We start from the raw sequence: 16,210 nt of genomic DNA, 5'->3' as shown, positions 1-16,210 counted from the left end.
ACACAAGTGGATGTACAGCAAAAAAACTCACTCATCCAGTCAGCCTGGGATACTCGACTCAGATTACCCTTTAAACTGTGCACATATAAAAAACCAGAAGAGTGCAAAATCTTAATACCCCTACTTTGAGGTTCTGGCTCCTTTAACTTCAGATTACATGAATATTTTCCTCATAGAAAGAAAAGGCAGTTCTGTTCTGTCATTAAATAAAATGCTCGAGACCTACAAAATTGAAATTCTATGCTTTACAGATAGTATCCAGCAACTTATTGGGTAGATTTGTTTTTAAAAGGAGATCTAACAAACACTGTGAGTTGTCATGTCCTTACAAGATGTAAGTATTACTTATCTGAACCTTCATGAAAAATGACAATGCATTTGCCCTACTTATCAAAAAACTAATTCTGAGCTGGCAGGTAAAAGCTGCTGCTTTACTCAGAGTAACCAACCATTTTGAAAGACATCAGTGCATGTTCACATATAATTCCAGCAGAAATGGAGACACTGCCGATTTCAGCACTAGGGACCCTTTATTGAATGAAATTATTGAATGTAGCACCTCCTATTTAGCTAAGTGCATCTGAAACGAACCCTATATGATACCCACTTAATCCAATGCTTTTGACAAGGGCAGAAAAATTTGGTTTTTAAACTCTCACCTCATACATAAAGAACATAATCATATAAAAATGTATTTGAACTTTATTATGGTCATCAAAGAAATAACGAATGGTAACACTTTCAAAATTTGTTTGGAATGCAAATCTGGATTGCACAGCTTTTATGTAAATATTTGGTTATGGGGGCATTTTCCCAATAGAGACAGAGCTGTGGAGATAACAAAAGACATGGAACCAACACTACTTAACCCTTTTCAGGTGTCAGAAGCACACTTATGTCAAACAGCTTTGCTATTGCAGCATGTTGTAACACACGCATGGCAATAAATTAATGGAAAATAAGCCTCATCAAGTGCACTTTGTCTTCGGATAAACATTATCTGATGGTTTTCCTGTACGTGAAGCACGAACCGGGTTTTTCTGGGACCGGCGAGGGCTGTTATTTTGGACACCATGCTACAGAACCAAAATCTGCGCCCTTTCGCACACGCTCTCATCTCCCTTTTGTCTCCGGAGCCAGTTTTCCGCAATTCCAGATCTTTCACAGGCAGGACGTGTGCGCTGCACAGGGAGCGCACAAGGCACTAGAGCCGCGTTGCTATGGGGACCCAGACACGTCTGCTCGGCGCTCGCACTAATCGCAAGGGACAAGCGCTCCCGACGGGAGCGGAGCGCTGCCCGCCGCACCCCGGGCATCCCTCCGGCTACTGCGGCCAGCCTCCCGCCGCTCCTACGGCGTGTTTCGGGCGCTACAGCCCCGGCGCCGCCCCGTGCACGCTGCCGGCCGGCCGGGCAGTCGGGGCAGCGGCGGGCGGTGCGCGGGGAGCCCCGGCCGGCCCGGCGGCGCAGCGGGCACGCGTGGCGGGCGGCCCTGGGCCGGTGGCGGCGGGCGCAGGTGCCGCGGGCGGGGCGGGAGCTGCGGAGCCGCGGCCGGGGGCGCGGCGGGGCGGGGAGCGGCCGGAAGTGACGGGGCCGGGCCGGTCTGATTCACCTGCTGGGCGGTGCGCGGGGCGCAGCCCGGGCACGGAGCCGCCGCCGCTGCTGGGTGCCCGCCGCGCCATGGAGCCGCCGCCGCCGCTGCCGCTCGGGGTGTCGCTCGTGCTGCTCTGCTCCGCAGGTGGGCGCAGGTGGAAGGGACGGGACCGACGGGAGGGAAAGGGAAGGGGGGAGAGAAGGGAGGGCGGGAGGTGGCGGCTCTGTGGGGCTGGGAGGAAGCGCGGCGGGGGTGCGGGGCTGTTGCCCGCCCGGTGTACGGTCCGGGGGCTGGGGTGCGCTGCACCTCCGCCAGTGCGTGTGTGGGGTCCCCGCCATGTGTGTGGGCGTGGGGGGGGTCTCCGCCCTGTGTGTGTGTGAGAGAGTGTGTGTGCGTGTCCCGGCCGTGTGCGGATCTCTGGCGGCCGTCTATTTCCCCTTCCCCGCCAGCCCCTCTGCCCTGGCCGCCCTCAGCCCGCAGCGCGGTGCCCGGGCGGGCGCTGGCGGTGCGGCCGCGCTGCGGAGCCGACGCGGGCTTTGTTCGCCCTCAGCGCGGCTGCCGAGCTTTATCTGTCGCCTCCCCCTCCCCTTCCCCCGCCGCCCTCCCGGGCAGCCCCCGGCGCGGCCGGGTCCGCTGTGCCTCGGTGGCTCCCGGCCGGAGAGGCTCCCGCGGCGGGAGGGCGGCGGAGTCGGGGAAAACCGACGTGGAAAGAGCAAAAGGACAAAAAAAAAAAAAAAAAACCACAAAAAAAAAACGAACTCCAGCTCTGCATGTGTAACACCTCCAGCATCCAGTAGGCTGGCTCTGCTTTTGAGGGGGGTGGAAGGGGCCGGGTGGCTCTCGAAGAGCCCTCAGAACCCGGTTGGCCGATGGCCACGATTGAGCCCTGCGGAGGAAACGTGAGAGGATTTGAGGGTAGGAGGAAAGGAGCTGAATTGGATGGACCTAAAAGTATTTGTTTTTCGTGATGAAAGAAAACAAAGGAGTAGATATTCTCAAACAAAAAAACCCAGTCAACCATACCCAGAACCCACACATACCAAGTCAAACGTGCCTGGGCTGCTAAAAAGTAGGCAGATGTTTTTAATCTCAAATACTACATGTTACTACGTTTCTGTAATGAGCTTGGCTACCATATCAGTGTTTCCTAAGCATATCTCTAAAATAAAAGTAAGTTTTCACTAAAGTTGACCCAAACTTACGTGAAACTATCAAAGGTGACAAAACACCTATGGAGGTTCAGGTTCACAGTAAAATGTGTATCAGTTGTGTCAGGAGGTCAGGTTTTATTTCCTATTGAAATGTTAATGCCTTTGTTGATGTCACTGCTGTTTTGGGAAATTACTCATGGGATCAAAATTCTGTGTCTGTAATGGAATGGTGAACTCTGATCTCCTGAATGGAAGGGAATAGGTAATTCTGCATTAAATGTGTTTCCTGAAGCAGAGTTAGAAACCAGGCAGATGCTGTGTAAGAACTGTGAGTTACTAGTATTTAGTTAACAAGGTTAAGTCATCAAGATTTATATTGAAATGCTTCATACAACGAAAACTGAAAATAACTTACTCTGAGTAGAATTATATGTACTCCATTTGCGCTGCTAGGTTATCAAAGGCTATGATTATAAAAAAAATTAGGAATAATTAGTATAGGAGGAAATGTCAATCTAGAACAGAATCTTACACTTTAGATCTGCTGAAGGATACAGGTGTCTTCAGACCTCAGTGTGAAATTGAATGACTTTGTAAATAAAGAAATATTCCTAATAAAAAAACATGTGCCTCTTTCGTACAGTTATTTGAGTGACTGTACTCTAAAACACATACATTTCACAGCCCTCTGAAGGAAATAATTGAATAGTCTGTGTATCATAGGAGTGAATATGTCCTCTGAGCTAGCTTGTGGTTTTTCCTATCAGACTGTGTTACTGTTTCTGGGTCTGTGCTGCAGATAGACATTACTACCTTCAGTGAAGGAACAGATGTCTAAATTGCTCTTCTCCATATGGACCAAACTTAAAGGAAGCTATTTTTTGTGCAGTTGAGTGAAAGCTGTTGTCAGTGGAGTGTTGCCTAGCTGCTGAAGTTATTTGAATTTGTGGTTTAACCCTAGAAGAAGCTAAGGACCACCTACATGGTCACTTATTCCCCTTGCGTTGAGATGAGGGAGAGACTTGGAAGGGTAAAAAGTGAGAAAACTTGTGGGTGGAGATGAAGACAGTTTAATGGAGAAAGCAGAATCCCTGCATGCAAGCAAAGCAAAAGAAGGAACTCATTCACCACTTCCCATGTGCAGGGAGATGCTCAGCCATCCCCAGGAAAGCTGGGCTGTGTCATACCTAAGGGTGAATTGGCAAGAGAAGCACTGTCACTCTGAACATCCCCACTTCTTCATGCAGCTGTGCACAGTGATCATGGCATCATGTGGTGTGGCACTGTCTCCCTGGTATACAACCTTGGGGAAGTTATCTCATTCCATTTGGTGCAAATTTAAATTTGTGTAGGGTTTTAGGTGATTCAGAAAAACTATGGGTGCTGAATTTATAATCCAAATTAAACAAATTTGATAATAATTTACAGCTTTTAAACTTCTGAAAACATTAACATCAGAACACAAATTTTCAGTAATTGAAATGTTAACATAACCAGATTATACCTATAGCTGCCAAAAAAAAATACTATATGCATAGTGACCATTTAATCTTTGGAATTTACAAAACATTAATGCTGTGCATATAAATGCCCCAACTAAGGACAAGTTTGAGTAGAGTGTTAAGATAAATAATTGGGCAGGAATTTCTTTAGTCTGTAGTGGTATCTTTTCTTGCTGCTCTCATAGTGGGTTTCATATGCATTTTGTTTTTTTGTTTGCAATATTAATAGATGGTAATTTTGTACTCTGTTGAAATTCTGCGGTGTGTGATGCTTTATTAATAGAATAGTAAGCTTTTAAATGAAATCAAAGTTCTGGTAAACTCTAAGAAAATCTATGGTTATTGCCCTGCTGTTAAACTTGAAAACGTAATTCCAATATCATGCATGTAGGAGTAGAAGCTAATGCAGGCATGGTAAGTCAGCATTTGGTGGTTAATATACTTTGCCAAATATGTATAATAAGGAACTTAAGCCTGTTCATGTTTTTATGCATGCAATAGGATCTTGCAGAAGCTTAAATTATAAAGTGAGACTTCCACAGGAGTTTAATGATCACTCCTGTTCCAATCTTTTAATTGCTAAACCTGGTACACTTCATCTGTTGGGCAGTAATTGTAATAAGATGCAAGGATCAAGTTCTTCTAAAGTGTCCATTGGCATGAAAAGTTACCTGAAATTTGGAACTTGTTCCCGGTTCTTAGAGTTTTAAGGAGTACGGAAGTCTTTAACAGAAATTACTTAATCAACTGTTAGTCAGCTGCTGTGATATCAACCATGACATTTGAGTTAGTGTTTTTTTGCTGTGGCTAATCTGTGTTTCCCAGAAGGTATTTTATGTGTTCAGAATACTGCTGCAGAGGTTATTATAGCTCATCACTTTGGTCTCCTCTGACTGCACCTCCCACCACGTTGCATGAAACTTCAGCTGCCTCTCTGTCTTCACTTCTAGTTCTTGCCTCTTCCACAGCCAAGCCCACTTAACATAGATGAAACTACCCCTCCTGAATGCCTGGTTTAGCTTCTGTTGCTGCTTTACACAAAATACATGTGCTCATGTTTTTATATGAGCACATGTATGCTTTGCTACTGATTCCATTTACACTTCAAGAAAGTAATTTTGAATATCTTTAAAAATGCCTCAGTATTGGAGCATGTTAAAATTCCTTTGCCACAGTGCCTGCAGAGATCTATACACTTAGGAAGCTTGTTTTTTTGGGGCCAGTATTGCTTTGATATACTTCCCCAACCATTTAATCAATTGTTTGAAATTTGCTTTCTTAAGCTTATAATGACAAGGATCCTTTTTGGTCTTGTTGCAGCTTTTGGTTGATTTATTGAAATTTTTAGATACTGTGTAAAACATTCTAAATTTGGAGAAATTCTAACAAATGTGTGGCTCACTGGCATGGAAGAATGTATGTGTCCCCACCAATGTAGTTATACATTCTTTTTTTCTGTTTTCTTTTTCCTCCATCCTTTCTAGAGAATTCCTCTTTTACTCCTTTGCACCCTTCACGGGATGGTTCAGTGACTTGGTTTGAAAAGACAGGTGTCTGCTAAGGAAGAAAACTCCCTTGAAATGGAAAAAATGTAAACCATCCTTCCCCCCCCCCCCCAGTTATTATAATCTTGAGATCAAGGTGCTTCCAGGCAAAGATATGGGAATAGGAATAACAGTTCTTTACTAGGGAAATTAAAAAAAAAAATAAAAATGGAGTAGTGCAAAAACCAACCCACTGACAGAATCAGAATACAACCTGACACCCTGTTGGTCAGGATGTTGGCAGCAGTCCAATTAAATGGTGGCTGCAGTCCTCCTAGAGTGACAGATGTGGTTCTGTTGAAGCAATGATCCTGTAGAAAGGTGTGGTTTTCCTCTGAAGGTCCAGTGGTGGTGTAGATGGGTCTGGTCCCTCCTCTGGGATCCAGGGAAAGAAGGTTGCCTGTGGTGTTCTGAGTCTCAGATTATATCCAGGTTGGCTCCTCCCCTTGGGTGGAGCATCTCACAATGGGATGATGTAATTTTATCAGCCAGGCTGTGAGATTTAATGGCCCATTAACAGAAGAGATCCACCTGGAGGGAGGATGGGTTGTAGAAGAGATAAAGGACATTGCCACACCTGGTTTTAACAGATGGTAATAGAATACATACTTTTGGTTATATCTCGCATTGCAACCCAGGACACTCAGAGAAAAGTCACTTCATCCAGTTGCCACTGGACTAATTGACAATGAAGTCACAGTTCTGTGTGAACCTGTTTCAGTAGCAGCAATATAAGCAGACTCTGCATTCTAGCTGGTGCTTTCCTTTACTGCAGTTGTAAATGGGTCTCAGTTGCTGAAAACTTCAATTTTTTAACTGGTTAGATCACATGGTTTGAAACAAGAAAGTGTTTTGTCACCAATTTGTCCTGGTACAGGGCAGGAATGAGTGGCAGGAAGGATGTCAGAAGAGCATTAGGAGGAAAATTTATTCAGTTTAACCAGTATTTTCCCAAAGCAGTGAAACATGTATAACACCTTGCCCTGGAGTTGAGGAGTAAGAGTAAATGGCTAAATCAGGCAATCAATCAAATGTCTAGATGTCACCTCAAAGATTATTTTTGCATTCCATTTGAAGTTGTACCTGGCATTCATCTGGCTCCATGGTGAGCTAGTTCAAGGAGTTTAAAAGTTATAAAGTTTAAAAGTTAAAAAAGTTATAAAAAGAGTATGTTTTTGTGAGGTCGGTTTTCTGCCTGTTCCTTTTCCTGATGTGACTCAATGAGATCAAGTCTGAATTATAGCAAGGGGGTGTCAGATGGAACTTCAAATGCACATTGGGTGGAATACATTATTGCTATTGTTTATTTATTAATTTATTTAAATCTCACCTACTTACTGGGTCATGTGTTCAAAACGTGATAAAGAGGCAAGATTTGAAACTTTATTTGTTTTACACTGGAGCCATTTGCTGGTGCTCTGATGTCCTTTAGCTGCTGTCAAGAAGCATCTGAGGTACTTGATGGTTGCAAGTTCTGCAGTTGCACTTGCTGCTGCATTTTTTTAGCAGTTTTGTTTTTTTCATGCCCTACAGCTAAAGCCTATAAGGTTAGTACACTGAAAAAATGATTAGTCAACAAAAACTATTTGGTTTGTTGGAGTGAAGGATGAGGATTTGATACATTCTCAACGGTTTGAACTTGTGCAGAATTAATTTGCATTAGGAATTTAAATTTCCTGTAATCAGTTATCCTGCATCTTAATTTCTATGTTTTAGATGTATTAACAGTATAAGCTACAAGGAATATTTAATCCCAGTTGTTTCAAGGTTATTTTAAAATAACTTGTATGTGTGTGTTTATATGTAAATATATTTTAAAGTCTCCCTACATTTTTAAATAATTTCTTAACTTTGTGGCTAATTAGGGTGGATATTCTAATTATCTGAGTTTATTCCTTTCTTTCTGTTACATGGTAGGAATGGGGCAGGGAGGGAAACAAGAGCAGGCAGACAGAACACTTTTCTGTCATTGTGGTGCTTTACCTTTATATTAAAAAATAAAATCAAACAAAACAGGAACAAGAAAAGAGCCCAAAATCGACTCTGTGCTATTGAATCAAATAGTTATCAATCTTAATGCAAAACTTGTATGTACTGGGAAAAAAAGCATTGCTTGTTCAGTAGCTCGGAAGAGCCAAAGCCTCTACTCAAGTGAAAATAATATGGCTGCTCAGTTGAGTGTTGGATTGTAGTCAACTCCCTGATGCATTGACTGACAGATGTGCCCAATGCATTCACACTGCCAGTGATCTGCTTCATTCAGCTCCCTTTTAAATGCCATCAAATTGTCAGGAAAAAGATCGAATCATGTGGTTTGATTGCTTAGTGACTGTGTAAGCATCCAATATCTGTCTGTAATAGGGAAGTGACTTGCAGAGCTAAAGGCAAAACAACCTGTGCAGTTGGTGTAGACTTGGTAGAGGAGGGGCAGGATTTTGTTTAAGTCTTGTCAGGATTTCAGCTCTTAGCTTTTTTTTTTGTGTTCATTGAAGAAAGCCTTTGTAATGATTTGCCTTCATTTCATTTGACACTTCACAGTACTGTTTCTAGGTGGTTCCTTAAAGGCTCTGAAGTGCGGTAGGAAGGTGCAGTGTCACATTACACCTGCCCTCATTACAGATGTGGTTACATCTGGTGTGTAGCATCCCATCTGCTGTGGTTGTTGCCCTTTCTAGCGGTGGCATTGGATTCCTTCTCCTCTCCCTTGTGTCAGAGCAGCCTCATGCAGCTGCTGCCAAAGTCCATCCAGCTGATGCCACAGAAAACTTGGAACACATTGTGATCTTCTGTAGATACTGGCCTAAACACTATTGGTCTGCTTAAAACGAATCTTAATCCCAGTTTGTGTTACACTATCGCCTCCCCTTTCGGTTGCCTCCCAAAAGCTTATCATTCCCTTCAGTAAGGAGATCTGAATGCCCCCTCTCTCCTCTTGATAAGCATGTCCCTCTCAGGAAGGTCATCAGCCAGCAGTTGCTAGGATACAGGCTGGTGGCTTTGGGTTTAGCAACCCAAAAGCTTCCAGAATGTGCTGAACAAGTGAGGAGCACAAGGACAGTTGTAAAAGGAAAGGGGTGTTGAAGAGAATCTGAAAGCAAAGGGTGTGTTCAGGAAAAAACTAAGTTGTGGGTAAATAAAAAAAAGATCATTAAAGTTTTAGCCTGTGATTTTTAGGTTTTCACTGTTGCATAACTGTTTCAGCTGATCTCAGTGAACTGTGGTGGGGAGTGAAATCGAGCTCATGCTGTGTATTTGCAGAGTTGAGGTTATTGGTAGTTTTGTTTATATGAGCCTTTAAGTTAAGATTTTTTTTATTAGATTGGGAGGGTCTGTAACTTGTAGCTTAATTGTGCAATACCTTTTAAACTGGGGCAGGGGTATGCAACACTACATGAATTTGAGCTATTTATTAATTTAATGCTGTCTGAAGACATCCAGACAGAAAGCCTTTTTTTTTCTTTTTTTTTTCTTTTTTTTTTTTTTTAATGTCTTTGAAGAAGTATGTATAGTCAGTTTCCTGTCTAGTTTTTTGGGTTTTTTAACTCACATGATTTGACAGGATTTGTGGATTCAAGTAAATGTGCCTCAGAAAAGTGGTGCTTCTTCCCCACCCTGCTCAGAGAAGTAAAATTTGAGATGCAAGCCCGTTTTGAGATCCAGCAGCAGAGTTGGCTGTCCAGGTGGTAGAAGTTTCCCAGGCTTATTCTTATATGTAGAGGTATGTTTTTGGGGTGTGCTTAGTTTTGTGTTGTTTGTTTCTTATTTAGTTTTTGTTGTTGTATTTTAGTTTTTGCTTGTTGGTGGTGTTGTTTTGTTGTTTGGTTTTGGGTTTTGTTTTTTTTTTAATAAGTGCTCTGCTGTTTCATCAGCCTTCTTGTTGTAGTTTATGGCAAAAACTTACTTCAGGCATGTAAGTCTTTTATCTGTAACATCTGTAGAAAAAGTGTTCTGAAAACTAGGAGTTTGGTCACTCAACCTCTTTGAGCTATTGGTGAGATATAGCTGAGATGAAATGTGCAAGGGAGGATTTTAAAATCTTGCCCCTCCTAACATTAAATGAATAAAACTCTATCTCTTTTCTACAAAAATTGCCATGTGGATTGAGTTTCCTGAACTGTTTTTATATTTAGTCTGGGAGTAAATGATCTAGGAAGGAGGAGGCACTGTGTGGAGCCAAAGTCTCTCCTAGCTGAGTGCTTTTATTCCTGGGTTGCCTTTACTTTCTCTGGCTCCATAAACTGTATCTTTTCTGCACAGTAGGAGAGTTCCACTAAAATCTGTTACTCCAGTTTAGAGAGCACTGACCTGGGAGGTCTGAAATGCAAGTGAACATTATTTGTCTAAATTTTACTGTCTTTGAGGATTAACCAGTGTTCTGCCTAGTGGATTTAAGCTAGTGTAGAAAGGTAGGTTTTTTATCTTTTCTCTGACCTTTTTGCATTGGGCCTTTTTGAGGTTTAAGTAGATGAATACTTGGTGCATTAATGTCACTAGCCCTGTAAATGTTAGGTTTAATTTGGCTTATTCTTTTTGCTGAAATGTTTTTTTGGGTTTTTTTACCACTACAGTGAACTGTGCTTATCTCTGAAATTTGTATCACTGTATTGTATGATAACAACACTTAGGGTGTGAAGCATGGAAAAAATGTGGTCTGTGGAGCATGTTAAACAGTAACTGTTTAACACTTGCTATCAGCAGGACAGTACTTTCTTTGTCAAGAAAAGCTTTGTGATTTGCCTTTATCAGCATGGGATTATCCTAAAAACTGAATTCTTTGTGGAGTTCTAAAATTAGAATGTACTAAAACCAAACCCCTTTAGATACATGGATTCAGATGCAGTAATGCTGTGTTTTTCTTTTGTTTTATTTGCTGCTGCCTTATTACCTAGCTTTTGTTAGTTCCTGACCAATTGCTTGCTTGTTCCTGTCCTTCATCTCTTGCTCATTTTACCTCCATTAAAGTTACTGTGAAGCCTGAGTATTCTTTGGTACCTAGGTACCTGGCTAAATTTATAGGATGTGTATTGAGCTAATAAGTGTTTTGGAATCTGTCATGAAACATTTTTGAGTTTCATTCTCACATCAAAAATCTCCAAGTATATTGAATTTGCTTTCTAAAGGAAGGACTTACTATTTTTCTTTTTATTCTTCTATTAAACTTCCTTTTTACATTGTTCCTTTAATGTTTATTAAGTTAAAGGACACTCTTTAGGGGCTGTTCTTTGTGTTACAGAGTTTATGACATGTGAAGAGTTAGATTCAGCTAAGTTTCATAGTGTTTTGGGCCCAAGCTTCTGAGAGCTGTAACTGTGCTGGGTCCTTTTGCTCTTGGTAAGATGCAGAAACTGAGAATACAAATCTGAAGCTGGGCCTCTTTTTTTTTTTTTAACCTTTTGGGGAGGTGTCTCACTGATAAATTTAGGGTGTGGCTTTGTTTTTTACTTTTGATAAACTGTGGCAAAGTAGCATAACTGCAGCTTTGTGGCCGTCTCAGCTGTGCTGATGTGACATAACTCCTGGGTGCTGCAAAAAACGCTAAAACAAGTAATGCAAAATATTTGTTTCCATCTATTCCTTTGTGAGGGCAGCTTTTAATCCAGTTACCTGATCAGCAGGACCCTGCCTTACAGGCATTCCCTTTGGCTGCTGTGGATGCTGATGTTTGGTATTGTGAGAAAGCAGATGATCGTGGGATGGTGGCTGTTTGCGGGGATTTGAGCCTTGGAGATTTATGTTTGTGTTAGATTGTGCCAGTAAATGCTAGGCACTCCTCTGTGTGTACCTTCCTCCCTGCATACTCCCTGCTTGCTCAGGGTGTAAACATAACTCACTGACTCCTACAGGGCCTGAGTTCAGAAATGCAGGTTTGAAAAAAGATATAGAACTTCTGTCCAAGTGAAGGTGGAAAAGGAGAGAATTGGGCAACTTTGTTCTGTGAAGTCATCACAGCTAGCTGAGAAAAGTAGAGAAGAGGCACATTCAGAAGTAAAGTGGGAATGTTGGGGAGATAGTTTTTGAGACCGAAATGAATGTGCCCAGTGAAGAGATCTGATCACAGGTAAGCTGAAGTGTCTCTTAAGTGAATTTTATAGCTTGTGGCTCTCAAAGCACTAATGTGTGTTTCTGGTTGTGATCATTACTTGCTACTTAAGGCCACATTCTTATATATAAAAAGCATTATATATTTATTTATTTATTTATTTATTTATATTTATATATATCTATATAAAAAGCATTTATATATTTAGAGCCTCTGCTTGTTTGCAGTCAGGTATTGGCAAACAAGACTGGTTTTGGAAAGCCTGGTAGTAAAGTACTCTGAAGATGCAGTTGCAGGTGGATCACACTAAGTACAGCAGCAACTCTGAACTCAACTCTTACTCTGTGTAGAAACTGTCCTGCTCCCCATCTAGGGAGGGACTGTGTCTGCCAGGTTACATAACCTTTCTGTGGCACAGTCCTATCTGATGCCAGAAACCTTTAGGCCAAATTTAGATGCACACTTATATTTGTGTAAGCCAGCAATGCAGAATTTCAGTGTGTCCCAATAAAATAAGAAAATACTAAATGCATGAGTAGTTCATCAGTAATTTGCTGTTATTTATTAGCATATATCATAGCTCCGCTTATGTCTGTGTTGAAATGAATTTCTGGAATGAAGAAAGCTTTGCTCCATTTTAATTTTTTGTCTGCTTTCTAATTTGAAAATTCTTTTATATTAGAAAACAGCTTCTATCAGATTCCATAAAATATTTCACTTTTCCTAGATTATTCTTAATAATAACAATGTAGTTCACTAAAGTGTGTTCTACTTGAGTGATACTTAAAGCTAAGTTCAGATATTCAGAAGGAAAGAATTTTTCTAGATATTGTCTACTGGTTTGCACTCTTTCAGAAATCATGTGAAAAACTGTTCAATCATACAGATAAAGTATGCAATGCTCTTTAGGGTCAGTTTCCCAGACAAATGAGTATTTTATTCCACATTAAGAAACTTAAATCTGAATGTTCAGAATCCAGTTTGTGTATTGACCTCTTACTTCTTCTAATACAAACTTTTGTAATGGGTAATACTTATTATTTTACATCATGGGAAGAATGCATGTCTCTTCTCAACCAGTCACAAATATTTTCTTTTGTTTGCCACAGCTGAATATGGCACATGTTCTCCTTGCAAAATACTTTGAAAACAATATACAGTCATTTGGATCAAGTGCACTTCAAAGTTCAGGGGTTTTCTTGAGAGCCTGTTGTGTGCTTCTGAGTCTACACTTTGCAGTGATTTATTTGCTGTAGTTAGAAATTAGATATTGTAATACTAAGCATATTTGAATAAGTGGAATAGATTTCTTGATTAACTTATGTGTGTCTAAACCAGAAAAGATGTCTGAAAAGGGTCTCAAATAAAACCATGCTAACCAAAAGAAATAAAAATCTTCCTTCCACTTGATAAAATGTCTGTCAGTCATGTACTAGCAGTTAGATACCACAGTAGATCCTCTTACATTTTGAGGAGCATACTAGAGGAATGACATAAATGGAATCTCCCTGATTTGAGTGGAAACTGAAGGGGTAAAACTTGAGGAAAAAATGGAGAAAATGTCATCTTGTCACTTTGTGTGTTGGCTTCATGTAGATCTTTAATGCAGTTGCAGAAACTGTTTGTGTTGGACATGACCTCAGTCACGTCCAACCTTCTGCTCCAAACAGCATCAACACTGAGCACTTTGGTCTTCTCTGTATCAGCTATCACCTGTCCTATTTTTCTCTCTGATTCTTTACTGCTCATGTAATAGTAGAAGGTTTTCATGTGGCACTGAAGTCCCATGCTGCTTTCAGCTTTGGTTGTGTTTTGGCTTTCCTGGCAGGGGTGCTGCATGCCTGGGCAATATTTGTGTATTCTTTGCTTGGTAGGCTGTTCTTGCTTCTTCCTACTTAGGTCACGTCTGTTTATTTTGCCGGGTTTTGGGACATACTCCTTGTGTGGTTAGCAATTGTCCTTAAATACCTTTCTTAAGCTCTTTTGCTTTTTAGAGCTGGATCCCACAGAACTCTAGCTACTGGCTAAGTCAGTCTGCCCATGTGAATCGCTGGGTCTGTGCTGGATTTGCCTTCCTCCTCTCAGGATTTTAAACTTCATTATTTCATGGTCACTGCAGTCAAGACTGCTGCTGATCCCATCCCCAGCAAGTTCTTAGGGTTTTTTCCCTTGAAAACAATTTCAAGAAAGTATCAAATGGGGATTGACTCATTTAGTGCTGTTTTTCCCTGAAATCTTTCACAAACCTCTTCGATTTTTGTTTCCTGCTGTGTTGCCCTTCTGGTAGATGTCACAGAGATGAAATAGTAACCAGTCTGTCATTTTTAGAAACTTTATGAAACTGCTGAAATAGTCTTCATCAGATTTCTTACCCCAATCAGGTGATTTGTAACAAACTTTGACTGTGATATTGTCCATACGGTCCCTTCCTTTAATCCTGACCCACAAGCTCTCTTAGCCAGCCTGTTGTCTGTCCTGTAGAACAGCTTTTTGTGTTCCAGCTGCTCCTGCAGGTAGAGGGCCGGTCACCTGCTGTTCTTCCCTTGCTGGCTTTGTTACAGAGCATGTGGCCATTCATGACAAAGTGCCAGTCATGCAAGCTGTCCCACACACCTCACTCTGGTGTCAGCTCTGTGTACAGGTGCTGTAGGTGGCTTCCCTTTTAACTTACTTTATCCTCACCAGGGTCTCTCTTCCTTCCACCAACCTGGCCCAGGTATTTCCCATGGCTCAGTCTCTATTCCCTCCCTGACTGCAAAGTTCAATTACCATTCCCTGGTAGATCTCTCATTTACAGTGCCCATCACCAGCTCTGATGAGGTTGTTCGTATCACGCTTCCTCATGTTGATCCCATCTCTAACTTGGCAGCCCTTGTTTCTCAGGGTTACTTGTGGCCATAAAAGTTAAAGTGCTCCTGGCAGTGCCAATCCTGTAGTGAGTTCTTAATTTGAAGGATGTGTCTCTACAAGCCTTTTCCCTCTCTCAGGAAAAGAGCAAGGAGAGTAAGCATCACCTGGGATCCCATGTCTTTCTTTGCCCCTGGAGTTTTCTACTCGTGCTTGATTTGCTCTCTGGTCTCTGTTAATAACAAGTAATAATTTAGTGGGAATAGAACAAAAAAGAAAATAAAAAGGCACCAGTGGTGATGGTAATGAGGGTTGGAGGACTTTTGACAATCTCTGATATGTCAAATCTGATCAAGCCTCCTTCTCCAGCATATCTGGCAGCAGATGTGTGTCTTCCCTGCAGAAGGGAATCTCCAACTAGTATTACCTGCCCCTCCCTTATGTTGCTAATGCTCAGTCCAAGCCCAGCTAGCTCTGACATGTACCTTAATTGAGGTGCTCGCTGCTTTTGCATGATGATGTTGACCCAAAAAAAAAAACAACAACCTGAAAAAAGCTTTGTGTTTGCAGCCTTACTGTAAGAAGAGGACCGTGGAACATTGGTATAATGAAAAGAGGTGTTGGGAGATGTGCAGTAAGAAAGGAATTGAGATTTATGGAAAAGCTCTGATAATTAGAAGGCTCAGACTAATGTTTGAGTACCTCTTAGCAGCTACTGTGTGCTGGAAGCTTGTTGATTGTTGAGTGTTATCCTGAGGATTGTGTGCTTTAGCTTTCATTGACATGTTTGCATGCAGTCAATGTGTATGAAAATACTACTTGGACTTCAAAAGTATCAAAAATCAAAACTTTAAAAAGATTTTTGTGACAATCTTCTATTTTGGGCAAGGCTTTTCAGGCTGTTGGGTTCTTCTTATTTGGCACATGGTGGTTACTGTGTTGATTTGTATGTTTGGATCAGAGAAATGAGTGCTGTAGTAGAAACTGAAATGTTTGCTATTTCTGGATTTTAAAGCACTTGGGCCAAGCTGCCAGGCAGTAATAGGTGGGATACTGGAGTCTAGTTTCCTAGGAGTGTCTCTGAAAGGTAGTACTTCAGCTTTTAACATAATTTTTCTTCCCAGTTGCCACTTTCTCAGTGTTCTGCCATGAGACTGTGTGATGTCCACTTTGAAATTATACTCACATGAGTTGTCTGGCAGTGAAGAGGAAAGAGATAGTTGAAGAATCTAATGCTTCTTAGCTATGCCAGTGTACAAATGAGTACTTGGGGGACTTCTGGTTGTACAGTTATTTCTGCTTTTATATTTGTTTGAAATTGTCAAAGAGATGAACAAGTAACAGCTGAAGAGGGAGAGAAATAAAACATTGATTGTACAAGTCCCATTTGTTTAGAAAAGTAGTCAGAAAAATTAACATATGGATATTCATCTGTCCAGTTTGTTTTGGCCATGTTGTGTTTCAGCAGGTATCAAACAAAAGTCCCTGAGGAGTTGATACTTTTTAGTAGTAGGGAGATGTCCTAGCATCCTC

The 16,210-nt window shown here is 41.5% G+C and overlaps 1 protein-coding gene across 2 annotated transcripts in view; it reads left to right on the top strand.

Annotated features, from left to right (window-relative positions):
- Positions 1-1,236: 1,236 nt before the first annotated feature.
- CXADR (CXADR Ig-like cell adhesion molecule) overlaps positions 1,237-16,210 on the top strand; it is a 34,620-nt gene continuing 19,646 nt past the window's right edge. For both annotated transcript variants that reach the window (XM_058857859.1, XM_058857856.1), the window contains exon 1: positions 1,237-1,737. In XM_058857859.1, coding sequence (XP_058713842.1) covers positions 1,680-1,737 — 58 coding nt within the window. In that variant the 5' untranslated portion in view covers positions 1,237-1,679. The remainder of the gene's footprint in view (positions 1,738-16,210) is intronic.

Source organism: Poecile atricapillus, chromosome 1 (genome assembly GCF_030490865.1).
Source record: "Poecile atricapillus isolate bPoeAtr1 chromosome 1, bPoeAtr1.hap1, whole genome shotgun sequence".
Classification (NCBI taxonomy): domain Eukaryota; kingdom Metazoa; phylum Chordata; class Aves; order Passeriformes; family Paridae; genus Poecile; species Poecile atricapillus.
Note: the sequence above shows the minus strand (reverse complement) of the source record. Positions and strands in the feature narration are given on the sequence as shown.